Source organism: Parus major, chromosome 3, assembly GCF_001522545.3.
Source record: "Parus major isolate Abel chromosome 3, Parus_major1.1, whole genome shotgun sequence".
NCBI classification, from domain to species: Eukaryota; Metazoa; Chordata; class Aves; order Passeriformes; family Paridae; genus Parus; species Parus major.
This window is the reverse complement of record NC_031770.1, coordinates 28,982,688-29,010,599: the sequence shown is the minus strand read 5'-3', so window position 1 is coordinate 29,010,599 and position 27,912 is coordinate 28,982,688. Positions and strand designations below refer to the sequence as shown.

General features: G+C 37.8%; 1 protein-coding gene across 1 annotated transcript in view; it reads left to right on the top strand.

Moving 5' to 3' along the window:
• The window catches only part of KIF6 (kinesin family member 6), a 147,630-nt gene that overhangs the window by 103,014 nt on the left and 16,704 nt on the right, over positions 1–27,912 (top strand). The window contains exons 14-15 of the mRNA XM_033512618.1: positions 11,711–11,813; positions 19,691–19,746. Of these exons, the coding sequence (XP_033368509.1) occupies positions 11,711–11,813; positions 19,691–19,746 (159 nt within the window). The remainder of the gene's footprint in view (positions 1–11,710; positions 11,814–19,690; positions 19,747–27,912) is intronic.

Sequence of the window (27,912 nt, the reverse complement as noted above, 5' to 3'; positions counted from 1 at the left end):
CATCTTATCAGAAGACCCACAGCTTGTTTGTAAAGACAAACCCATCATATCTCTCACTAATGTTCAGCTTCCAAAAGTTCTAAGTAATGGAAGTGGTAAAGCTGTTCATCTTGAATATAAACAGATAGTAAATTTTAGAATTAGTTAATTTAAATTGCTGCCTGGCAAAAAGAAATAGCTTACCAGGAGTTTATCTTGTGGTTTCTTCTCTGAGCTCTCTACCTCAGCATACCCCATTCAGTGCTGGTGTTCCTGCTGGGAGACAAAAAAAAAAAATTTCTCATGAAATGGCCCCTGCACTCCTGTAGTTTATAACATGAAATATTAAAAAGAAAAAGATATCCCCAAGATGGTGCTAATTAATGGTGTACCCACTACAGAAGATATTTTTTCTTTTCTACCTAAGATGTAGTATAGACAGGCTTTTACTTCAGAAAACCTCAGTATCTTAGTAAAGGAAAGGCTAAAATGTAATATGTAAATTAAAGGTACAGTAAGTTTCCAAAAACAGATTAACGTTTATAACAAGTTCTTTTCCCTCTCCTAAATTGTTCTGAAAATTAAATATGCCTCTACTGTGATTTATGGTGTTACTGGCAAGCCTGCTGGTAGAAATGATTCTCCAGACACCAAAAATACATGCTTAGAGATGTCTACAGATATTCCTAACAAAAAGCTTCACTTGCATTTGGTCCAAGCTGTCATGACTACATTGATGTAGGTTGTAATTTTGTAGAGCACTTAAAATATTCTTATCCACTCAGAATAATTCTTCTAAAATTGAGAAAGATGTATTGAAAAGGAGAATTTAAATACAAATCTACCACTCAGGACAGCATAAAACAAGTAAATTGAGCAAACACTGTTGAGACTATTCTATTTTTAATATGTTGGTGTTGTTGAAAAAGGCAGAAAAGGTTTTGAGCCCAAAAGCCCTTTTTCAGGTCTAAAATAGAAGCATCAAATGTTGCTGCTGCAGCATGTCAAGTACATGAAACATGTCAAAACTAATTTAATTTACTATTACTCAATTGAAATCTTCATCTTAAGCTCAGTGGTCGAAATTTGATTTAAAATCAACTCTAATTTGAGTTGACACAAGTGCGTAAATATAGGTCCTTTCTTGTATTTAATAAAACTTTTACAACTGCATCAACCATTGAAAGGAACAGATTTAGATTCCTAAAAAACAACGGAAATGCACAGTTCTTTGTAATATCTGGTGTTTGATGTAAACTGCGCAATTCTGTATGACACATATATCCTGTTTTATGAGAAGTTATCTGAAATGTGTGATTCTGTCGTATACGTAAATGAATCTCATTTATTTAAAAGTGGTAGCACTATTGGGTGAGTCTCCTAAAGTTCTTGTGGGTTTGAGTTCATATTTTCCTTTATGTCCACCCACTGAGCTTCTGCCAAGCCTACCATGCTACATTTCATGCTTTCCCTTTCTACCTACTAATTAAAGACTTTCAATATGTGTATGTATTATACAATCGAATAGGATCTCACAGACATCTTTAAAGAAGTAAATGGCTGCAAATAGCAGATGAATTTTTTTCTCTTTTGAAACATACATGGTGTCATACATGAAATGTAAAATATTTTTCCAATAATATTTGTGTCAGAACATGACTGTTTTTATTCCCCCATGCTGAGATCTGCAAACATTTTGGTTATGCCAAATAGCCTCTAATTGCATTCTCATCTCTATGGTCCAACTTTGACAACTCTGCCGCCCACTGGCTTTTTAAAGAGAGTGCACTAAAATAACTAGGCAACACAAAAGTAGGCATGTTGTAAATCATCAATGCTAGTACAGATACTCTAGAGCATCTTGATTCCATGCCAAGTAATCAGAGAAATTATAATGGAAATTATACCTGAGAAATATAACAAATTATATCTGAGAAGTCTGTAAGAAATGAAAACATAATCAGACCAAAATGTTCCTGTTAACTGAGTCTGACATCTAGGAAAATATATCATCCACCAGTTGGAGGTCATGACCATATTTAAAGTTGCTGTTAACAGTTTCCTTTTATCACGCAGTTCTCTCTAAAAATGTGCTTTACAGCATATGACAGGGAGGCAAACTGGTATACTAATTTTCCAGAAGAGGAAAATGAATGAGAGCTATTTCAATTGTTTCAATATCTACACATAGATATCAGTCTATGATTCAACCTGATATCAGACTTACTACCTTTCAGTAAGGAGCCTAAAACCACATTTCTCACTTTCATTAGACATTGAAGGTCAAGTGGCTTTTGTTGCAAAAGTTGAGGTGTTAAAAACATACCTGCACTGCCACTTGAGATTTCTTATAATAATGAAACTGAAGAAACCCAATGTGATTAAATTCAGCTATCACATCCCATTTAGAGTTTTGTTCTTTTTCTGCGGTCTTAGACAATCTAAAAATAGTCAATTTCATCTTCTTTAAGTTTATACTTCATTTAACCTTTGGTTTTGAAATACAGTTCAATATTTTTCTTACTACTACTGCAGAGGAATATTAATAAATGTAGTAGTCTACTCCTTATAAGATTCCTGTAAGTAGTTGCCTGCTGGGGTTTTTGGAAGCATTTCAGTTGAACTTCATAAAAATTGACTTTTACAGAGTTGTCATTGTATGTAGTATCTAGGCATTTTCTGTTTTAATCATCTTAAAGTAATACCATTTTTAGTGATACTAATTGCTTGAGAAGTAGTGCTTGTCTTTGATTTGTGTCCAACGTGCTCCTGTACAAGATTGTTCTTTGCTGTTCATAATTTTTAGGGATTCAACAAAATTGTTCATTTTACTCTCTTCCTCCCCTGTAAATAAAGAAATTCCAGAGACAGAGAAGTTAATTTATGGCCATGTTTTATTTAGTTCATTGCATCTGGATATGATGCATATTCAATATTCTGGTTTTCCTTCAAGGCTTTTTAAGTTCCACAGAAACTGCTCAACACTGCAGGAGTTCTGTGAGTAACTTTGTTTTATATCTTTCCCATTTTTGAATTGTAGTCTAGTGAAGGTAGCCATATGTAATACCCATGCTTTTCATGAGAAATTTAGCTGAGCTTTGCAATGGGGAAGCATTTGTTGTATATTTTTTTGCCATTTGCTTGCCTATTTTTAAGTATTTATTCTTCATTGACTCATTATTGCAAGTTCTGTTACATCTTTTTCCATTCTGAACAGATGGCAATGACATTCTTGATGGATCCTGGTAAAGATGTAATGAATTATGCTTGCATGACCTCTAATATCGTAGTTCTATTGCAAAGACTTACCAAATAATTTGTCTTCAGTTTAATTTGAAAGTTTTTGTAGTTCCTTTGTTCCCATTTGATAATATGTGGAAATACATAATAGCCCAAACAGGCTGACAGTCCTCATAAGCATGAAGACTCAAAATTTATGCTGATTGCTATCCTGAAATTCTTCAGACTGCCTTCACTTGAATGAGAGCTTTCCTTGAACCAAGGAGACTCTTCGATTCTATTGATTTCAGCAGAAGGGTTGACAACTCTTATCTAACAGACCACTTAGTAAAAACGGAAAGAAAATGGAATGACAACGTCTTTTACTCTGTAAATGAAGTTTCTGCAAAACAGATAAATGGGCAGATATGTGTTCAGATGCCGTTCTCATCAGAATGCATTTTCTGAACAGCTATTCCCAAGAGTTTGCCTTTGTCAATAGTCTTAATGTTCCTCCCTCAGAAGGGGATCAACTTACAATCTTAATACTTCTCTTCCAGAGAGTTATTTCCAATTTTTATTTGTGGGTTAAACTGGCAGCCTCTGGCATGAGGACTGCGGAAACCTCCTCAGAGCTCTCATACCAGGACCAAAATCTGGTTTTTGTGAGGAATCAGGGTGGTGTTGTGAGGAATCACAAAATCATTAGATTGGAAGATACCTCCAAGATCATTGAATCCAACCCAGCCCTAACACCTTAACTAAACCATGGCATCAAGTGCCACATCCAGTATTTTTTTTAAACACATCCAGGGATGGTTACTCCACCACCTCCCCAGGCAGACCATTCCAATACTTTATTATTCTTTCTGTAAAAAAAACTTTTGCCTAATATCCAACCTATATTTCCGTTGGTGGAGAATTCCCTATATTTCCCTATATTTCCCTCTCGTTCTGCCAGGTGCTGATTGGTGAAAGAGACCAACCCCCACCTGACTACAGCCACCTTTCAGGAAGTTGTAGAGAGCGATAAGGTCACCTCTGAGTCTCCTTTTCTCCAGACCAAACAACCCCAGCTCCCTCAGTCGTTCCTCAAAGGGCTCGTGTTCCAAGCCCCTCACCAGCCTTGTTGCCCTCCTCTGGACATGCTCAAGTGTCTCAACATCCTTCCTAAACTGAAGGGCCCAGAACTGGACAGAGTACTAAAGGTGCAGCCTCACCAGTGCTGAGTACAGGGGAAGAATGACCTCCCTGCTCCTGCTGGGATTCCTGATCCAGGCTAGGATGCCATTGGCCTTGGCCACCAGGGCACACTGCTGGCTCATGTTCAGCTGGCTGTCACCAGTACCCCCAGGTCCCTTTCCACCTGGGCACTGTCCAGCCACACCATCCCCAGCCTATAACGTTGCATGGGGTTATTGTGGCCAAAAGCCATCAGCACCTGGACTTACTAAATGTCATTCTTACTGGACTCCACACATCCATCCAATCATTCCAGGTCTCTTTGCAGAGCCTTCCTACCTTCCAACAAATTGACACATGTTCCCAGCTTAGTGTCATCTGCAAATTTACTAATGAAAGACTCAATACCCTCATCCATGTCATTAATAAAAATGTTGAACAGAACTGGCCCCAGCACAGACCCCTGAGGGATACCACTGGTGACTGGCCCCCAGCTGGACACAGCACTGTTCACCACCACTCTCTGGGCACAGCCATCCAGTGAGTTCTTAACCCAGCATAGAAGGCTTCTGTCCAAGCAGTGGACTGCCAGAAGTCTGCTGTGGGAAACAGTGTTGAAGGCTTTGCTGAAGTCCAAGAACATCCACAGCCTTTCCAGCATCCACCAGGCAGTCATCTAGTCATAAAAGGAGACCCGGTTGGTCAAATATTACCTAACCCTCCTAAACCCATTCTGGCTGGATCTGATACCCTGGCCATCCTGTAAGTTCTGCGTGATGGCATTCAGTATAAACTGCTCCATTACCTTAACTGGAGACACTGTGGTTCTGCTTTCAGACAGAGGTTATATAAATTTCATGTTCTTGTTTGACAGATTTTCAGTTACATCTTCAGATGTAACTGAAGAGCAATGTGATTTTTTTCTGTAGGTTTCATGCATTAAACTTTTAAAGACTTTCTCCCTCCAAGCCATAACCCTTTTACAACAAACAAACCAAAAAACAGAAGGTGGCCAGACTCAAGACTGGAAGTGCCCTTCCCAGACTGAGAGATCTTGAAATTTGTAGGGGGAAAAAAAAAAAGAAAAAAAATCACTAAAATAAAATACATTAAAATTGTCTAATATTTATCCATTTTGATCACTAATACAAGCTGCGATAGGATTTTTTGGTGTTACATACTTCTAAAAATCAGTATGGTTATGTAAATAGACAACTGTGTTTGGTCACTTTAAACAACAAAATAAGGTCTATGTTTATCCCCTTTGCATGCTCCTACCTACTCAGTGTAGTCCTTGAATAATTCCAGTGCATACTACTTAATTTAAAAATAGCATTCAGCCAAATAATTTCTCTGTTGGCAGTTGAAGACCCAGTACCACACTATACCCTGCATGTTCCTTTAAAGTTAAGGTTTTTTTTAAATTAACATTTGGTGTTTAGGATGGCTGTAAACAGCATGTGTGTATGTAACAGCATAGAATAAATGCTTAAAATTTCTAAATTAGTAAGACATAGAATAGTATGCACAGTATCTGCCAGGGTCTTCACTGATATGCAGGTTTCTACCTCCTGTAGGCATACCACTGAGTCCTTAAATCACTTTGGTCTTTTCTTACCTTAAAAAGTAATAAGCAGCACCCATAAGCCTTATTATATTTTTGTTTTCTGTATTTTCAATTATTACTGGTTTTGAGAGTTTAGCCTATTGTCAATACTACAGCAACCTTTTTATTTCTTGGTCATGTCAGATCTTGCTGCTCTAGTTCAGAGCCTGGGAGGCATCACTGCCACCCAGCTAACTTATCCAAGTTCAGTGGAACAGATTAATTTGCACATTTCAGAAAAAAAGCCTATTGAACCAAATTTTTTTGCTTAATATGAAAGCTGAGAGAGTTCACTGGGTCAGAGAACCTTCAATGAGAACATTCCTAAACATACAAATTCATGATGTGGATTGAACCTGAATTTTACCAAAAATTTCAGCTATGTGAACTTGCTATAAATTTGATGTGAATTTCACCTTGTGTGAGTTGGGCATATCTGTGTGTCGTGGTTTTAAACCAGTAACTAAAAAATTACTTATTTCCTGCTGTGAGATATGGATTAGAGCAAGAGCAAAACAGGCTTACAACTTAAAAAGGATTAAAGAAAGTTTATTAACAAACTACAAGAATAAGAAGACCAGAATAAACTTCCAGAAGACCCTTTTTTATCCCCTAATACCCACCATTCCCTTGTTCACATGACAACAGAGACAAAAACTTTGGAACTTTGGTGTTTAAAACAGTCCCAATTCCTGCTACAGTCTTTTCATCAGTCTTTGTAGAGAAACAGAAGTCTCTTTCTGTTAATCTGTGGAGTGTCTCACAAGAAAACTATTTCTATTATAGTTTTCTCTTTCCCTGATGTCAGCTGCCCAGAAATCCTGTCATCAGAGCTCACTCCTCCCATCTCACATCACTCTGAGGTGTGTATGGGCCAATGAGTCTAGGGATGTCATTTTAAGGATGAGTTATTCAAAGGCAAAATTCTTCTTCATCTGTCTCTGTGAGCTCCACTGGAAAACAGTTTTCTCATTGCCCCCCAAGGCTTCAAATTTTCGCTTCACTCTGTTCCAGCACTTCACTGTATCACAATTACTCTACTTTTTACTCAAAATCCACACTTTGAACACTCTGTTCCTCCCTATATACTCTCTCATGAATTAAAGGAGTTTTTTCAAGACCTTATTGTCCATCTCCATAGCTTTAACAGAAAAATATTTCAGCTTATAAAGCATCTCCTTATTCTCTACCTTTTCTCGAGCTTAATTCTTTTCTTTACTGTCTCTGATAGTTTATAAAGTCTCTTAACATGTTGATTACTCGCTTTTTCTCTCTCTGGATAAAAGGATTAATCTGCAAGTCTCATCTGGGTAATGAAAAGGTTAAAATCTTGCCCAGGCTTGTAGGTAGTTCTGTGATCTCTGCCAGAGCAGGCGCTGGAGCTGTCTTCGATAGAAGATTCTTCATGGCTGCTCTGGAGAGTGTGGTCGCTGTCTCAGCCTGCCGCAGGTCCAGAGCTTTTTTTCCTTTCTTTACTCAGCAGTCTCTGGTGAATTCAGTTATGGCAAAAACTGCAGCCGAGCCAGGAACTGGCCTGGCCCGGCCAGAGCCCGGGGCAAGCCCCGCAGGCCCCCCTCTCCCGGCCGGGAGCTGCTGGGCCCAGGCCAGCCCCTGCCCAGGCTGCAAGGCCAGGCAGGGAACGGGAGGCCAGCCGGAGCTCTGTTACCTTTCACATCCAGGAAACAAAGAGAACAGGAGAGCTCTGGCTTTACATCTTAAGGTAGGGTTCACAAGTTGATCTCACTTTTTAATGGTCAAAATTGCTGTCAATTCTTAGAAATGTCTGATAATTGGTAAGGAGGAAAGACTCCCATCAGCACCAGCAGTTTCAACTTCTTTAGCTCCCAAAGCTATCTTAAAGGTAAAGCCACCCCATGACACTGTGTTTTAGAATTCAACCCAAATTACACAATCTAACAGGAAAGGTATTGCCACGACGGGGTGGATGGTAGGGGTGCCGCGACCTCCCTGAAGAAGTGTCTTTAAGAAGACAGCTTGGGACACAGGCACGTCCCTAGCCCAGTAATGGAAAACCGCTCAGACTATTCACTGAGTCCTAGTGAACGTCGTTTATTTCTATCTTGAGCACACTTTTGTAGGGTCCGACAGGGTTCAGGGGGCTTAACAAGCTACTATTGGTTAACACATACTGTTTTACATTCTTTTCCATTTACACAGTGCCACTGTTTTTCTTTATTCTTGCTGTTCCAGGAGAGTTTCAAGGACACTGCCCTTAGAATTGTTGCCTGGACTGAAAGCTGGGTTGTGCAGACAGGCTTTTACTAAAATATCATGCTTTTGCTATGTTAAAATGGTTTCCTACAGCCCAGTGAGTGATTTTCAGCTCAGCCCAGTAGCGGCTCTCAGGCAATGCAGAGAGAGGGACTGAGGCACTGTGTGGCGTTCCACAGAGAACTAGCCTTTATTGAAAGCAGAGCCCTGTTTGAAGGGAGCCTGGGACAGCAGCTCTCTCGAAGAGGGAAAAAACTGGGGTTTATATAGGGAAGAAGAGGGGTGGGGAGAAACTGGCATGCAAGTAACTGGGTGGAGTGATGGAGAAGAAAACCAATAAAATACAATAGATTAACATGTAACTCGCAAAGGTCTCTGGGAAAGATACCTTCTCACTATGAGAGCAAAGTGCCTTGCCGAAGCAGAAGCTCTCCAGGGGAGCACCACAATCTCTTTGCTGACTGATTCTTCGGCCCCCCACAAGGTATAATTAAAAGAAGGATGATACAAACTTTATCTCTTTTTCATGCAATCCTGTCAACTGGGTTTCATGAATGAGATTGAAAGAAAATGTTACGTTTTTTCCAATTATCTGAATTAATTTTATGGTAATGACTATTTCAGGTCACATTGTAATAACTTGATGGCATGTGTTTCCTGGTTCTCATCCTGCAGGATATGATGGTTCTTCCTTAGATAAGAATGTATAAATATTTATTTTGTAACACTATGCCATAGTAATTAAGAAGGAGAGGAGGAATTTTTTGGTTTTTTAAGTGTGAAAGAAATTGCTTTTTCTAGATGTTTTAGCTGGACTATTCCACTGCCTTGCCAAAACTTTGTCCTTATCACTGGTTTCTTCTCTTAATTCTGTTTTTATTTTATAATGTATGTATTGCTGTACATAGATTTAAATTTCAAAGCTAGAGAAAAATCTAAGAACACCTTTGTTTAAGATAACATGTAGCTTATTTATTAGAATTAAGCCCAGGAGAAACAGAATGTCAATCATGTTAGTGCACCATGGGACTTGGAGGTCATTTGAAAGAAGGTGAGGCTATTTTATGAAATTACAGATTATTTAAGGAAATGTAAAAATTATGATTGAAGATACCACATCAACCATGGAAAAAAATCATCTTCACTACTGAGCAGAATGAAATTACAGCTAGTCCATCAAGCTTTAAAAATCTCTTGCAGTCTTACTGTTAATAACATTGTCTTCCCTTATTTTCTTCATAAATGTCACTGCCATTACCCATAGGATGCAACATTATTCTGTAGCTGTTGTATGCTCATATTATACTGAAATATGATCTCAATGGTCCTTTCTGAGTTTCTTTCCTTATATACTATTTTTAGAATGGGCTTGCTTACTACTTCATATGTTTCTGTATTTTCTTAGAATGAACTGCATAAACCAGAAAATTTCCTCTTCCCAAGTGTTCTGGGGATCTATATTTGTGTGCTTTGTTTGGCTGTAAAAATTTGATGCCTCTTCAAGCTAGTGCTGTAAAATTATTATCAGATTACCTTTAATTTTGGTTGATGCATTTCTGCCAGGCACTAACAGTAATCACTGTAATAGTTTTGTTTTCTGAACTTACTTTCCTGTTTTTATTTGTACTCTCAAGGGCAGCACATGGCCAGAAGAGTTAAATACTTTACATTGCAGTGTTATGTATGAGTAAGGGCACGTAATTATTTATCTTAGGCTTGATCATTAATCTCTTCCAGGCTTTCTGCACTTAATACAGGCTTTTTCTGCAACCAAAGCCAGGGGCTCAATTCAGACTGCATGTTAAAATTTGTGCTAGAGATGCAGTGAATGTATTATAAAATTCTGCTCACAAAGCTTCCTGTTTTTCTATAAGGCATGAAGCATGAACATTGTACTCTCAAGTCATCACTACAGAAAAATATATTTTCCTGAAATCTCTTGATCTTTTGGATCACACAACAGTAAATAGTGTACTGTATCTTTCTTTGATTTTCTTATTCAAAAAGCATGGAGCATTTCTGCATGCTTTGCCATTCAAACATTCCTGGTGGTTCTATGTTCAGCTCAAAATTTTTGAATTAGTAACAGATGTGCTGATTCTTTTGACTGAAAAAGGGGACAAAATTTTCTCTGTATTTTTAAAATACAGAGACCTTTTTACACTTTTACAAATCATTTTACCAGTCTTCTCTGTAAACAGTATCTTACATCACAGAAATCTCACCACAGTCAATTGGAACTTATCCTGATACACGTATGATGAGGTGCACCAGAATATATTTAGAATGATTTTAAAATGTAGCTTATGGACCACTAAGGGGTAACATCCCAGTATTGCACATCCCAGCCTATTTAGGCATGTTTTGCCTATTTCTTGCCTCAGCTTCACTGATGTAAATGAGCATAAGACTTGGTGATGCTGACTCTGAAAACAATGTATATCATGCCTATGAAATGAGAAAATTGTGTTAAAGAAAGGAGAAAGAGGAGAAACCTGGAGAAGGAGAAAACCCTTACACCAAAATTGCAAAGCTGGTAGCCTGAAAAAGAACTGGTATATGTGCATATGTTACTGGTAATGCTGGTCTGTTAGCATAGAACATAGAGAAAACACTTGCACAGAAGAAATCCTAGGGAGTTTTATAGCTCTTTTTCAAAATTGATTTGGGGGTCTGGATAGCTCTAAGGCAGGAAGGCAGACTTGTGGGTAGGACAAAAGGAAGACTGAAGAAGGGGAAAATCAAAAGAGAATAAAATTCCAATTTAAGGAATATAATTTTCAAGGTTTAAGTTTCAACTTGGAGGTTGAATTAAAGGTGGAGCTATTTTGCATTTTTATTTATATGAAAATAATACAGAATATAATAATTTTCTACAGTGATTTTAAAAAGATTTGAAGGCCAAATAAATCTTGACATTTTGGTGCACCAAAGGAGCCAAACTCCATGTTGTAACTGTAAAAAAGGGACCAACAATTTCTGTAGGTAGAATTCTTGTTTTACGTAAAAGGGTATGGAAGAGTATTTACTAACACATAACTAAAGAAGCCTAATTTTTTTCTTCCAAGAATATTGAAAAATATGTTAGGTATTTTTAGGGCCTAGTATGAAACAGGTGGAAGAAATACAGAAGCAAACTGTGTTGTGCTGTTGTGAAAATACCTCTAGTTTGCACTTAAGAATATTTCATGTATTTTAAATATTCAAAGTTCAGTTTTACTTATGAACATTATCTTGAAGTGTTATATACCTCAAGCTATCAGACTTCAGAGAAGTCTGATGTGAAGCACACGTCATTTGTCAGATAATAGAACTCTTGTGTCAAAAATGCTTTCCAATCAGTGGAAAACTGAACTTAGAAACTGAAACTGACACTTTGCTTTAAGACCTCTGGGCTGTCTTGCTGCAAAATCTCTATCTTTTGATGACTCTGAAGAAGTTCTCTCTCTTTTTTTTTTTTTTTTTTTTTTTTTTTTTTTTATCTCGGGGCAGGAGAAAAGCTATCACTTGGATGCCAAGAAGCTTTTGAAGTTTTCAAGCAGGACCATGCTGACAGTATAACCATTGAGGACAACAAACAGCTTCTGAAGCAGAGGTGAGTGTCACAGCAAAATACAGCTGGGAGAAGACATCTGAGAGTTCATTAGCAGTCTGGGCAGGAAAATGTAATTTTACACCACACATCACAGGCTTTTGTTGAGGACTTGTTACAGGCACTTCACCTTTTCTTACTTAACACATTTCATATTCAAAAGACGCTGAGTGGTGATAGAAGTCTGGATATAAATGAAAATAGCATGAGGAATTTTAGTGCATATTTCCACTGGTTTTATTCATCTTCACAGCTATATCGAAGCAATGTGGCAATGGCCTTCATGATCAAGAAATATCTAGGGGAAGTCAAATCCATGGGACTGAATCAATTACTGCAATTTCCATTGTCAAAAGTGCTTTACTGGCTTCAGCACTGAATTGGATAGTAAGCTAGGAGATGCTTAACATATGCATGTCTGGTGTCCCTAAGCTGTTTGTCAAGCAATTTTAGCTTCTCTCTGGCAGTTTTGCATTCACAAACAGAAATAATACTTTCTTCTTCCACATTTTTTGTTAATGTTGGCAAAACACTTCATGTGTCTGGTGAAAATAGTGATAATGGTAAAACATTGGAAACATGAATTTTCATAGAGATTCTAAGGCTCACAAATTAAACCACCAACACAAGTCTGTGTTGATTGGATAACAGTACTGCTTCAGTGTCAGCTTTTCAAGTGTTAACCTTCCTAGTACTGCCAAAGAAATACACAGCTTTGAGATCGCAGATGTCAAAAGCAAATCTCTCAATCTATATTTGTAACTAACATTTCCCCTAAGAGCTGCTTGGAGGTATTTTGTTTGGTTTTTTTTGTTTGTTTGTGGAGGGGTTGTTTGATTGTGGGGTTTTGTTGCTGGTTTGGTTTGATTTGTTTTTTGTGGAATTTTTTGTCCTGAGGTTTTCTCCTTCTCCAGGTTTCGCCTGCTTTCTTCTATTTCCTTGAACACAATTTTCTACTTCATAGGTATGAAAGACATTTTTTTCAGGGTCACCATGTCTTATACTCATTTATTTCAGTAAAATTGAGGCAAGAAATTATCTCTGTATCTTTGTGACTTACTCAAGTTCTTCCTATTTATCACTTTTCTGAACTGATTATCTTTTTACCTGGATCTATACCTCAGCCACAGGAATACAAATTGCTAAGGTATTAGATGAATATAAGTATTTATCCATGTAAACTGGATATTTAGTAATACCTTTCTTCTGATCAGTTTATCAGATCATGCCACAGCATTGCATCATCACTGCATACATGATTATGCTGCAGTCATTTCTGGGGTTGCTATGCAACAGAACACTTAATAGTTACAGTATTATAATGAGAGCAACACAGATCTGAGCCATGCCCTTCCTCTAGTTAAGCACAATTCTTCACAATTACTGTGAAGCAAACCAGTATTTCCTTCTGGTTTCAGAATATATAATAGAGATGAACAGAATCTACTAAGTTGGATGACAAATTTGCTTTCCTTAAAGGACAAAGATATTCATACTAATGCCTTGTGAAACCTCTCTCTAACAGGCATCAGCTGATTGCTAAAATCAGTGCTAATGTGAATTTTGATACTTTGGAACAAAGCAGTTTCCCCTGCCATTTGCAGTCATATTTAGCAAAAACATTTATAGCTCCAAGTTTATTAAGTTCATTAGAATGGATTTGTATTAAATCCAGTCTGTAATTTGGAATGCAACCTCTGAACTACTAGTTACACAAAAGCTCTGTTACCCAGCCAGTGTTCAAATTGCACAGGAAGAAGAGTGTGGACACCACACGTTTAAAGGTTACCATAGCTTCCCATTATATGTAGGCTTCTCTTGTTAATAATTTTGTTTATAGTTGCATAACCGCTTCTGTCATACCACAAACAATGTTTTGTTCACAAATTACTTATTTTTAGCTGTCTTATTTTTCCTGTCATACCACAAACAATGTTTTGTTCGCAAATTACTTATTTTTAGCTGTCTTATTTTCTTCTGGGTATTTTGGGTATATTTTCTTGGCTTGTTAATTATCATAGAGTCAGAGAATAGGCTGAGTTGGAAGGAATCTTTAACAGTCATCTAGTCAAACCGTGCTGCAATAAGCAGGGATACCTTCAACTAGATCAGGTTGCTCAGAGCAAAGTCAAGATTGAGTTTGAATGTTTCCAGGGATGGGGCATCTGCTGCTCCTCTGGGCAATCTGTTCCAGTGTTCTACCACTCTCATTGTAAAAAAAATTCTCTCTTATACCTAGTCTAAATCTATCCTAAAGCACTACCCCTTGTTGTATCACAACAGCCCCTGCTAAAATATTTGTCCCTACCTTTCTTATAATCTCCCTTTCAATATTGAAATGCTGCAGTAAGATCATCCTGGAGCCTTCTCTTCTCCAGGCTGAACAGCTCCAACTCTCTCAGTTTGTCTTCCTAAGAGAGGTGGTACAGTCCTTTTATGATTTTTGGGGCCCTGCTCTGGACCCACTCTAACACGTCTTTGTCTTTCCTGTGTGCCAGAACTGGATGCAGTGCTGTTGAATGCCTTTAGTGCTGGTAGCTCAGTGTGCAGCTGCACTTGGCAGGAACCCGAGGCAAGAGGCCTTGAACTGGCACTGACCCTTCGAATAATAAAGGACACAGGGACCTGTGGTTCCAGCCAGATGGACAGTCCCTTGGAGACACAGTAGGAACCTGTGCCTTAGGATGAAGAGCAGAGACTTTTATGCTTTTAGACCATGAGGGTATAAAAATCCAAGGTTTCCTTTGTTCAAGGGCACCCCTCAGGGGCACCAGCTCAAGCTGTTACCCTGCTGTTGCATCATGGTTAAATTATTTTAAGGACCCAGACATCTGAGTCTCTGTTTCTTTTCCACAGAAAACTTGGGGCTGACCCAGTAAGGAAACATTGTCTGACTGTGTGTGATAAGTGCAGGGAGTCAAGCAGTTCACCTGTTGGCTCACTGGAAAGAAGCTTTGGTACTAGCTCAGGTGATGAGTGTAACTTGTTTTGGCTAAGGACAGGGTTAATTTTTTTGTAGTAGCCATGAGAGGGCGGGACCTGGAGCCATGTGGGTGTAACCAAGACCCTATAGTTATTCAATACCATCCTATGTCATGGCCAGGGGTGGAGGAAAAGGATGGTCTCTCATTTCAGAAAAGGGGGAAATGTGGCAGACAGAGTGGTGGGGTAACACTGGTCCCAACTGAAGGGAGTACTTTGGGTGGCCTGGCTGTGGTTGGGTCAAGCTCCAAAATTTCTCTTTTGCTCACTTTTGTTTTGAATATTGTTTCTGTTATTATTAATTTTCTTATTTCATTGCTGTTTCCAATAAATTGTTCTTAAATCATAAGCTTTGCCTTTTGTGCTTCCAATTGGAGGGGGAGCAAGTGCAAGTGTATTTTTTATAGTGGGACTCCTAAATTGGAGAATACCATTCCAAACCATTCTGGCCCAATCCCTACACAGGCAGCATCACTATAATCTTCGTAGGTTATCCATCTGTGCTTGTACTTTAGATTTATTTGCATATCTCAACTGAGCCGTGCTGGTCTTTTGCCTTCCTTGCTTGATTTCTTGCTCCTGGGGATTGTGAGCTGTTGTACTTCATGAAAAACATTCTAAAAAAACTTACCAGCTTTGTTCTATACCTTCGTCCCTGAAGGCAGTTTCCCAGGGAATTCTGTTGATTAACTCCTTGAAGACCTGGAAGTTTGCTTTCCTAAAGCTCCCGGGCCTAACTTTGCTCTTTCCCTGACCCATATCCCCCTGGACTGTGAACTCCATCACATGACCACAGCAGCCTAGGCTGCCTCCAATCTTGACATCTCCAATTAGCTCATTACTTTGGTGACCAGTAGGCCCAGTATCACCTCCGTCGGATAAGGCTATTACCTTGCATAAGAAGTTATCCTCCATGCAGTCCAGGAGTCTCTTTGATTGCCTACTGCTTTTTCCAGCAAATACTGACATGTTTAAAGCCATCCAGGTAGACAAGAGCCAGTAAGCACAATGCCTCCATTGGCTGGAGCATGAAGTCCTCATAAATAGGCTCCTCTTGATCAGGTATCCTGTAATAAATGCCAACCACTCAGTTCGCTTTGCTGCCTCAGTATCTGATTCCTACCCATCAGCTATCAGCCTGCAGATAAGTGTTGTACAGAAACAGCTCTTCATGCTCAGTCCACCTCTTGGTTTAGAGAGCAACCTCTCCACCCCTCCTCCTCACTTGTCTCTTGTGACAACCTCTAGCCATTGGTAGGCAAACTGAAGTTACGGGATTTTCCCCACCAAGTTTCAGTCATGGCAACTAGATAATGGTTTTCTAGCAGTGTAGTGACTTCCTGCTTCTGTCTGTTGCCCACGCTGCATGCATTGATATAAAGGTACCTCAGCTGTTGGCTGTTCCATCTTCTTAGAAGAGCCTTAATTCCTTTGAGGTTTTTCCTTGGTGTTCTCCATTGGCTCCTAATGCCTCAGGAGCTCCTGGCACATCTCAGTAAGGCATCAAGTGTGCATTATCTCATTCTTATATTAATTGAATGGTGAACTGTCAGTGAGCCTACTTGGAAGTTTCACCGTGCAGGTCACAATTGTCACTTGGGCTGTGACAATTCCAATAGATGTGACTATACATAGTCATACACATAAAATACAGATGTATTTTTTCTGTAACTACTGGTGTAAAAACGACCAAAAATAGTTAGCTAATTAAATCAAATACAGAAAAGCATTTGTTTTGTTAAATATATATGTATATGTAAAAGAAAAAATCTGTTTTGAATAAAACTTTTCACCTACTATGTCAGAGCTCTTCACAGCTGCAGTGACTCAATCTTCCCGAGTGTGGCCCGGCTAGCTCAGTGATGAGGTTTCTCTTCACTTGGGGTTTGAGCCAGCATATGTTTGTGGGGTTCACTGATTTTCTTCAAGAATCCAAGTCTATAGAGTGAGTAAAGAAATAAGGGGGGGACTCCCTCTCTGGTTTGCATTCCACAGTTTATTTCTGTGAAGGGGAATCCAAAGGGCGAGAGACCAAGGATTTGGGGTCTGGGGGATCTCTTTTAACAGGGTTTCTCGGAGGGAGGGAACATCATAGAGACAACCAATTATTTTTCTCAGTTAGTACATCTTACAAACTTTCTACAAATCAAGGTTACACACACCAAGATAAGAAATAACAGACACCAACTTCTTCAAATGCCCTCAAAGGTGTAGGAGTATTCTCCACAGAGGGGCAGAGGGGGAGTGAGGGGGGAGGCTGGTTTCCTGGCAACACAGGGGGAAAGAAAGGGAAGGGAAACATACCCTCTCAACTTCCATAGCTCAGAGGCATTCTGGGACAGGAAAAACAGAGTTACAAACTTCCGTATTGGAAAGAAGGGTCTCCTGAGCTAAAGAAACTTCAAGCAGCTGGAAATGCCAGCAGGGTCTTCTCTTTACTCTATCTGGCCTCTCGCAGTGGAGATGAGGAGAGAAACTTCAGTAACTATGGTAACTTGACGCCAGGTAAACAATTAGGAGAAAGAGAAGCTGGGGGAAAATCACAACTAAAAGATGGGAAAATATACATTTCAAGCTATCAACTACAGCAGTGCAGTACCTTGTACTGTAGCTCAGTAGTGTCTATGAATTTAAAAAGTGTTAAAACTGATATAGTCAAAGATAATTCAAGTGAAACAAAATTGATTCAATTTTGTCATGCTGAGAATCAGACCTTTCAATATTGTTTTCATAATTTCTAGCCACTTTCCCAGGAGAGTAACTATAAACATAGGTGTTTATACATTCCATTACAGATATGCCTTTTGATGGACATTTCTCACAACCAGTGTGGTTTGGGAAGGTGGTAACCTGACTATCCAATCCCTGGTCGCTGTCAAAAACCTATAAATACTGAAAGAACAAATAAACTTTCTTCTTCTTTCATCTCACTTCAAGCTGCATCTGTGTGAATGATTTAGTGTCCAAGAGTGACACAATTTGCCTTCAAGTTGCCTACAGGAAGTGCTTTTGTGAGACAAAAAAATGTGATCTTCTACAGCTTCACGGCAATTCTTTTTAATTTTTCTTCCATTCATTAATAACTACTTCCCTGCTTTAAAGTAACCACCCTGTGTTTATACATGGACAAAATCAGATTTCTGCAAGTCAGACTTTTTATACTTGACTTTCAGAGAACTTAATAATATCCTGTTTCTTAATGCAGTCATATTCTCTTAGGATTGTTTCTCTGGGGAGGAGAAAAATGAATCCTGTTTTCTGGTGAAATATGCTACAGTCTTTTCAGTTGTGCCACTGCAATGTAGTATTGCATACTGCATGAAACTTTTAAACCATCTTAGTCAATATTTCCAGTAGTAAAATTCTACTGAGCTTACAGATGTGAAGTAGATCTAGTTTCCTTTTTGTTGTTCTCCATTATTTTTTTCCAATTTCTTCTTTCCTTGCTTTCTGTTTTTTAGCTGGTTAACAGCTATCTTGTTTTTTCAGTACATATGGGCAAGTTTCATGGAATGGATGAGTTTCACCTGGGTCACTTGTTGTAATTTCTACTAATTAAAAACAAGTGAATATTCATTTGGTTCCCTGAATGTCTCTCTCATTAGACAGCCTCTGAGTTTGTCTTGGTTTACATAATGAGGTAGATATTTGTTTTCCAAGATGTTTATATTTTAATTACTGAAATTTGCATTCAAAAAGTGAAATCTTAGCCAAAATGCTTTTCCCACTAAAATTAGTAGTTAAATTCACTCTGGGTTTCATCATGGAGTATTTGTCTTGTAGGTAATAGAAGCCATGATTTGGCAATCTTGCCTTTCTGTTGAGTGGTTTCCACATAAGATATACATGAAGTTTTTTTCAGCTAACAATATAGTTGTTTACTCAACACTATGCTTAGCAATATCACCTTAATGCTAGATAATGCTACCTTTTTTTTTTATTAAAGAAGTATTGGAAATAGCTTTTCCCCATTCAATATTAGAGCCAGTCCTGTGTATTTATATAACTTATTTTGTTTGACTAGGATTCACAGTCACAGATGGAATCTGGTGAAATGTCATAAATTAATGCCAAATTTCAGTTTATGTTACTGTGCTGGTTTGTAAATTATGGTGTTTGAAAAACAGATGCACAACCTATTCAACTATTGGCAGTAACCTATGAAAAAAGGCTGGATAAATAGCTGGCTTCAACTTTTCCAGATAAATATTTCTGTGAACATGAATCAGTCAATAGCCAACATAAGATTTGTCTCAGGAATTAATAATTAGTTGTTGAATTTACTGTGGGACCTGAGGGAAAGAGGAAGAGAGGTGCTTCAGAGTTTCTTCCCTTTTATATATACACAATCCTTAATGCCTGCTCAGGGCTCTAAGTTAACCCCAGCAGAAAAAGCTTTTCTAAAGTCTAACAGAAGCTTCAATGGCTTCCACCTTTTTTATGTAACAAAAAGTAAGTGCTCAGTAACCCTCCAGCTTCAGCCATTCAGCCTTGTGGAATTCAGCCTTGAAAGCAAAAGTTTGTGAGCAGATACCAATGTAGGCACTTGAAATTTTAACCTGTTCCAGTCTTATGAAGAAATGGACTAATTGAGAAGGGGGAATTTTTCACATCCCGCTTTTGTAGGGGAGAAACCATATGTGTTTACTCTGTTTTGACATTTTTTGAGTTAGACGGAAGTATAATTTGTGGATTTCTTCAGTTACTTTGTCTAGATCAAGACTCCTATAGATGATTTCTCTTAAACCAGACAATCTCTCTTAATGGAAAATTGTTTCCAATTAGTTCTACTTACAAATAAAAAAGTAGTACTCAGTAATTCTCTCTTTTATTGTGATAAACTTCTGTAACTAGTTGTTCTTTAGGATAATTCTGTATAATTATGCTTGCATTGACAGGTTTGATGAAGCTAAATGCCTTGGAGAGAAATTAAATGAAGTGAGAAATAAAATAAGTGAGTCCATTTTAATTTCATTTTACCTTTTAGCTGATGAAATCACAGAATTCAAATATGAGAGGAGATTCTAATTTTTAAAAGAAAAAAGTCAATATATTGCTAAGGCTTCCAGTAAGGTAAAGTGTAAGCTAATGATAGCAGTAATAATTTTATGTACAAGTTCTGATTATTTCAAATACAGCTCCCTTCTTTATTTGACAGGATGTCTGAAATCTATCAAAAAGAGAAATTAAGGTATTAGCATGGGATCTTAAAATTTTATTTTTGAATAAAAGGATCCAAAACCATCATTTGAAAAATTCATATCTATGGATTAAGGATTGTATTTATCTATAAATTTATATGACTTCTGATAAAATATTAGCACTCTGTACAGATTAATTAGAGCAATTTTGAGGAGTGCCTGAGTTTGGTGGGAATTTTCATAATTTTTTCCTTTAAAGCTCCAACAGCATATGTTTGGTATCCAGTTTCAGATTATTCAATGTCAAAAAGCACCCACAGATATATTCAATCCCAAGGCAGGTCTTATATGATCTTCCTAGCAGCCTTTAATATGTTCCTAGTTGATTCTGGAGTTCTGTTGATTCCAAATCTGGAGGCTATACAGAATTTCTGTCAGATGTTAAACAGTTTTTTTCTGTCCCTGAAGTTCTTGGAGATCAGGTCCATGTCCTCCATTTTGCACACATTGAGGTAAGCCATGTCACTTCAACCTTTCAGATGCAGCCTCTGAGGGACCAGATTGAAAGGTAATCTGGCATCCAGGGCAAGTGGTGTAGATCTTGCTCTTATTTTCTATCTCCTTCTTCTTTGGGTGGCACCAAAATAGACATGGACAATGAAGTCATTATCATCACTTCATGTCTTAGAACAGCAGTTAACTTCTGGGAAAGGACAAATATCTCACAACACATGTTCCAAGTGGGCTGTAATTCACCATAGCCATGATTATATTCTCTGTGGTCATAAATGATAATTACTGCCAGATTCCGCTCCCAATCATCTTTGGGTACACCACAAGTCCCTCAGAGATATTATGCATATATTTAAATTATCCCAGGTATGTGAAAAGCCTCAGTCATGTTGGCAATGTGTTTTCAAACCACGGCACAGCTGATATTTGGAATAGATCCAGAAGCAGAGACATCAGGTGCTGAGCCCTGATATAGAAGATTTTGAACACTTGGTTATTTCTGTAAGACATGACACTGGGATTCACCTGTCTTCTTTCAGCAGGTTAATTTGCATCTGTCAGGCTGGCCAGAACATAAATGTCAGTGGAGAACTGTGCATGGATATTCGTAGATTGACCCATGCAAGAAGTTCAATATCTACCTTGCAGCTATGGCTCTCTGCAGTGTCCATAAAAACTCACTTAACTCCTGCTAAGTAGGTTTTTTACTATGGCAAACTTGGAAAGGCAAGTTAAACATACTGTGGAAGACTCTTTTTCCTCTGCTGCCATCTTGGAAGTCTACGTCCTGTATTCCTTCTGTCTCTTAGATTTGCTCATCTATGTTATAGCCGTGAATAGCCTAAATAAGGTGTAGCCAAAAGTCAGCTCTGATTGTCAAACTTCTTTCTCTTATGGAAGCTGAAATTAATTTTAGAGCAGGAACAGTGAACAGCAGGCATAAGCAGCTACACACAAGCACATCTTTCTCAGTATCTAGGGTTGCAACTGCACTGCTTGAAGACAGGAACCTAGCAGCCACTCTAACGCACCTTTTACCTGGGGGAGAACAAATGTTTGGAGGGTATGAAAGAGGCTAAAAAATGCAGTGGGACGCTGGTCCTGAAGGTACCACTTACAGTGTCATGCTGGGACAAGACTTGTGTGGTCTCTAAGTCCCTTGAGATTTGAATCTCTGAGAAATAATGTAACAATGCAATGTAGACATCATCTCTCAAGACTATGTTTCTATGGATTGCTGCAAAATGTAGAAGACAACCCTTGGTTTGGACTGAACTCCTGTGGGTTTTTCCTCATTAAGTTATGCAAAACTTCTGATAATTATAGTGCAGTAGAGTATGGATTTAGCGGCAATTAAAAACATCTGTTTAAAACTTGCTTTCAGTTAAGTTCTTCAGCGTAAAGAGTGAAACAGTGAAGTGTATCTTCACTTCAACATGAGTGATACAACAACAGCATATGTAAAATTAAAAAAAAATGATCCCTTGAACAAAGCAAGAAACTATGTAACAAATCAGTAGTGTTGCACTGAACTTGACAATGCTTACATGCCTTCTGTAGGAAATTGTAATAGGTTGTAGACCACATAAATGTTGAAAATGTCCTTTAAAAATCAAACTAGAAATTTCTCCAAAGTTCAAAGTACATTTTAGTCTTGTTTTGGTATACAAGTGTAACTATAATTAAATTAATTAAAGTAATTTCCGTACTCCATTTTTATTTTGGTAGCAAAATGGGAAAATAGTATTTTCATAGAGTTTTTACTCTAGTTCCACTGTATAAGCAAGAAACTCTATCCATGTTGTGTGCATCTAAAGCTATCTATATTCTGATCAATGCAGATTATGCAGATGGAACTATTTTGTGGATGATTTTTATATATTGATGTCTGAGGCTTAAAAGTGATCGTACTATGAATTCCTTTCTTCAGTTCTTTCTGTGTAGCACTCTGCAGTATGTGAAAATTAGCACTCCAGCTAAAACAAATATTTCATTTCATTCATCTGTCCTTTTGTCCTGTCCAGCTTTGTTTAGAACATATATGTTAATGTATCTAACTATAAGCACCCCCTAAGAAGTATCAAAATTTTGTATCCAGTTCAGTTTAGTCAATTCAATTACACTACCTTTTACAGTTTAACAGCCTGAAACATTTTTTTTCCAGTTAAATCTGTTTCATCATAGCAGTCATACTCAGAAGATCATTAAAGATACTAAGCAAGTTTACTAACCTGTCAAATTTTTACTTAAAATATGCTATAAGAAGTAAGAGTCATCTGCAGTCTGCAACTAGATATTTAATTTACTTTTGTTGTTGTTTTTTAGTTTCCTTAAGCATTTCTGGCCGCCTTGTTATGCACAATTAAGAACAGATCCCATCATTATAATTTTCCATTATTTCTAAGTTACTTGTAATAGGATAAAACTATGCACCACAGAGGCCATAATAATCTATTTCATGCAGTCTGCTTACATTTTGAGACAGTGACAGCAGCATCTGGCTGTATCTTCTATGTCATAAATACCCTTTCATTCTAACTTCGGAAATATTAGTGTTTTGCAGTGAAAAGTACACACAATACTCCAATCCCTTCTCAATTACACTAGCAATTCAAAAACATCAGGAAATTAGGGCTGTAAAAAGAAATTTGCAGTAGGATTTTCTTGGTAAGCTTTTGTAGATATTACTGCTTTCACAAAAAGATTAAGGAAAACCATGTCTAGATGTAATGTGGATTTCAAGTGTGGAATAACTATGATATCAGAAATGAGACACTGTAACCAGCATGCCTCTTATTATGCTTACTTTTCACAATGACCTCCTGGAAGTAAGAGAATGAATTTTATTGAGGATGAAAACTGTCTTTTTCTGATACTTGGGAAAAAGAAAAAAAAAGAAGAAAAAGAGGGAAGTGTTTCTAAGTGAGGGTCATTTTAGTCATGCTGTTTATTGCATTATCACACTAAACTCTGTATAGGCACAAATAAAGGAGCAGAGGGCTTTGGTGCAAGCATTGAGCGGTAATTCTTTTTGCTAGTCAATATTGCATAAATACACCATAAAAAACCAGAGAAACTGTATAGATCTTGAACATGTAGACATGTCTGGATTTGTTTGAGTGAACTATTCAGAATTGTTTACATATGACTGGAGAATGTACCCAAGGACTGGGCTTTAAAAGACAGATACAAAAAGCCAGCATGAGTGAAACTGGAAAAAAATAACTGAGAGGTCACAAAATAATGAGAACTCTGTAACTAGCACAAGAGAAGTGGAAAGTGGGCCAGCACTGGCACAAAATACATTTTTGCCTTTCTATTCTTACGTAAAGAACTTTCAAAGTGTATATTTTGCTAGCTAAAAAAAAAAAGGTTTCTTTTCTTGGGAAGAAAAGTGCTGTGGCTGCATGTCAATACAAACTGCGTGTTTGTATTGTATCATTTTCAGAGAGTTAGGGTCTCTAATAAACACTGTGGATCATTTTGATTTTACTGAAGAAGACAGTGAAGGAAATTTGAAGGCTAAGATTTTATTTCAGAATAGTGAAGAAAATTTCTCATTGCAAAAGTTTGAGTGACTGTGCCTAGCATAGTGCAATGAGTCAACCTCAGCTGACTATCCAGGAGCTCTCTTGCATCCTTTCCTCAAAATAATAGGGGAAAAAAGTAGGAAGAAAAAGGTTGTGGGTTGAGATAAAGATGAGGACATGACTTAGCAACTACCAAGTGAAACAGGCTGAACTCGGAGAAAATTAGTTTAATTTATTGCAAATTAAAATAGATTTATATGGTGGGAAGCAAAGACAAAACCTCTGAAATAAAAAGTTTTCCCCTTATCAGGTCTATCAGGAGGGGATTTTTTCCTAGGATGCTGTTATCAACAAGGTGGGTTTACACTATTACTGCAAATATTCTGTGTCAGAGTACTCTGACAGTAAGGATTACTCTGCATCTGAACAAACTATAAAGCATTAAATAAGAAAAAAGACCCAACTGCAACTACATTAATCAAAGAGTGAGTTGGCAGAATTACAACTTCTATTTTCAGTATTCAGAATTTCACCACTGTTTCCTATATGCAAGAATGTGTTGTGTGTTAGAAGCATTAAAGAGTAGTAAAGATTTCCAGTTCACTCCTATAAATGTCTGAGTATTTTGGGTTATTTTTACCACTATTAGATTTGGTTTTTTCCTAGATGCATACTAAATGGTATTTAATGCCTAGGGGGAAGCAGCTGATGTTTTTAGTCTATCCAGAAATCAGCTAACATTTTGATTGAAGCTGAGAGATGAAGGGCAAACTCATGTGGGAGTAATAATTGTGTGAGCACACAGGCACTCTTGGAATGAAAAAGGGTAGGTGGGTGGATTATATGCACATGATGTAGAGGGTGCATCTATAACCACAAGAATGCTGAGCTGTTGCAGTGCTCTGCCTCATTTCAGGCTTTGATTTTTGTGCACAAGATCATAGAATACCAAAGCAAATTTTAATCTTTAGTGACAGCAGGTTCTAGTATTGCAAAGCAAGGTTAAAGCAAGGTTATTGAAGAGTTCTCATTTAATTTGCTTGCAAGTTACTCAAATAATGTTCATATGTATCACAGTTAATGGCATGCTACACAAAAATTGTGAGGATGGAATAGAGCGAGGACAAGACATGTCAGTGCTCAAAGAAAATACTGATTCTGATTCACTAACTTTTTTGTTCACTAACAAAAAAAAGTTTGTTTTGTTAACTAACACTGTTATTTCTGTGAATGCACAGTAGATGTTAAACCTATTCCAAACATAATTAATATAAACCCAGAATTTTTATTCACCTTTTTCTCTTTGTGCAAGATTCTATGTATGTATACATAAAAATCAATCTTGTTACTGTTACTCTCCCTCCCAATGTGAATGAGCCAAGCAGACCTACATTAAACTCCAACATAAGACTATTTCATGCAAGGATTTTCTATACACCTACACAACTTGATGAAGGGAACTGATAGCAGCATTTTTGCACAGAGAAGAAAAGAAATAAGATAAATGAAGTTAAGTTGTTTGTTGTTTTTTTTTAAGCAGAGATGGTCTGAGAGCACCCTGTTGTCTATGGTATACATTTACATTGTTGTAGCTTCACATGCAGGCAATAAGTTACTTGGAAAAAGAAGGATCAACTAGTCAAGAACTAGAATCCCAAGGCTGATACTAGGAATGCTATGCATATTTTAAGCCATGATTATATGAACTAAAAGAATTGAAGGAATGTTTGCATGAGCAAATAGCATTTTTAAAACATTTGCTGAAGAAGTATCTATTCTTTGGAAGGATGGAATTTCTCTGTTAAAAGAAAAGTTCCCTGCTTTACATGGAACCTAGATGAAATTAAAAAGCTGTGATGATTTGCTATATGAAAAGAAAATCCATCAAAATCAATTCACTACTCTCTTAAAGCTCAATAGTATTGGTAATATTATCTATTTCTTTACAGTAATATAAATGTTCTGAGTTACAGGCATTAACTTACTGGACATTGTTTCAGCTGTGAATGAAGTGAGACCACAATAAGAGAGAAATTACTGTGGTTTGATGTTGCAGTGTGCCTCAGGGGAGACAAAGAATTACACTGTCCCACCCCAAACCCCTGGTGAAGGACAGCCCAGGTGTTCTGATTGAGTTTGAGTCCCTGGGGGATTTCTCCCTTGCTGTGTTTCTAGTGGTCCCTGATCCTGAACTCCACCCTCAAGGACCCTCAAGACCCTCAGGAGTTACGTCCCTCAAAAACCCCAGCTCTGCCTTTGTTCAGGGCTCTTTGTTCTGAATCTGAGTTTGTTCCAATGCTGAATAAATGGTTTCATGAACCGGGAGTCTTTGATATGCATTCCATTCTTTAGTGTAATATTCTGACATACTTATTCTTTTATGGAAATAAACATTGTGACTTCCTGGTTGCTGATTTAATTCACTGTTCTAGTGTAATTCCAGAAACTATCAAGTACTTAAGAAAACTTTTATGTGCTCAACAAATCTTACTGGAAATGACTAGTGTAGAAGAAAAATGGAAAAATCTGGTTTAAAAATTGATTGAGAAACTTCAAGAAGTTACATTCCAAAAAAAAATTGGTTCAAATGAGATGCAAACAACTCATAAATAGATTAGTTCTGAATGCAGATTTAATGAGCAGATAACTCAATAGTGTCATTCCCACAGCATTTCATTCTTCAGGTAGCTTGTATTCGCAGCAGAGACCTTTAAAATCCATGGAACTTTAAATCCTCACTAAGGAAAAACTCTAGCTGAGATCACTTTGAGTTCCACTTGTATATGGATTGAAAAGAAGATTCTGAAAATATTTCCACATTTATCTTTATTGTTGCTTTAGTTGATCAAGGGCAACAAGCATTAGCTATAGATTCATAGATCCATTGAATGGTTTGGATTGGAAGAAACCTTAGAGGTCATCCAGTTCCAACCCTCCTGCCATGGGCAGGGTCACCTTCCACTGAACAGGTTGCTCTGAACCCTAACCCACCCAGTGCAAATGGTCACTCAATGCAGCACATCCTGTGCAGCTCATCCAGCACATTCTCTCTCAGATGTACTGTGTGTGCCTTCTCCAATACCTGTTCAGTGTCAGGCTGCATGAATGCTGCGTATACCATGATTTATGTGTCCAACATCCCTAGCTGGATTGCTCAGTACCTGAGAAATTCGAGATGAACAGCCAAATCAGCAATCCAGAAAAAGCCAAAACAGTAGTTTATCATGTGAAGTAGATTTGACAAGAGCACATCAATGTAGACTGAAAGCTCTCTGAGCAAAAAATACTGCCTGCCTGCTGCTTCATGACTCCTGCACTGGGATATATGGAAAATTAAAGCCTCAATACACATAGTACTTTCCACTGATTTCTTTTCTCCTGGAACACTGCCTGTATGTTACAGATGTCCTCTGTCACTTAACAGAGTCAGTCTTGGTATCAAGACACAAGTGGCATCAGAAAATAGTACACAAACATTCTTTCTTCCATGCTTCATCACACTTGTGTAACTATGCTTCTCAGGTGTCCAACTATGTTGCTTATTCCTGAGGAATGTTGCTTATGCCTAACATAACAAAGCACATTAACTGCAAAACCTGCAGCCATCTGTGAGAAAAACAGAAGAGAAAACAGGCCATGGGGACAAACAGTCTCCCAGATGTAATTTCCCAGCTGGGATGTTATTCAATGTGGCCCAGTGCCTAGAAGCCCCAGTTTGCTTTTGATCTGCAGGTCAGTTTCAAAGCAGTTTTGTAATAAGACATGTTTATGTGTCCACCAAAAATAGCAGAAGTTGTTAAAGCTGAAGCCATTCAGCATGGCTGACAGTCTTAAGACTCTTTTCTCCTTAATTTCTTGTCCCAATTGTTTGGCAACTTAATGCTGGAAAAACAAAGTTCTTATGTGTTTGTTTTGGATAAATATCAAGTTGTCGTG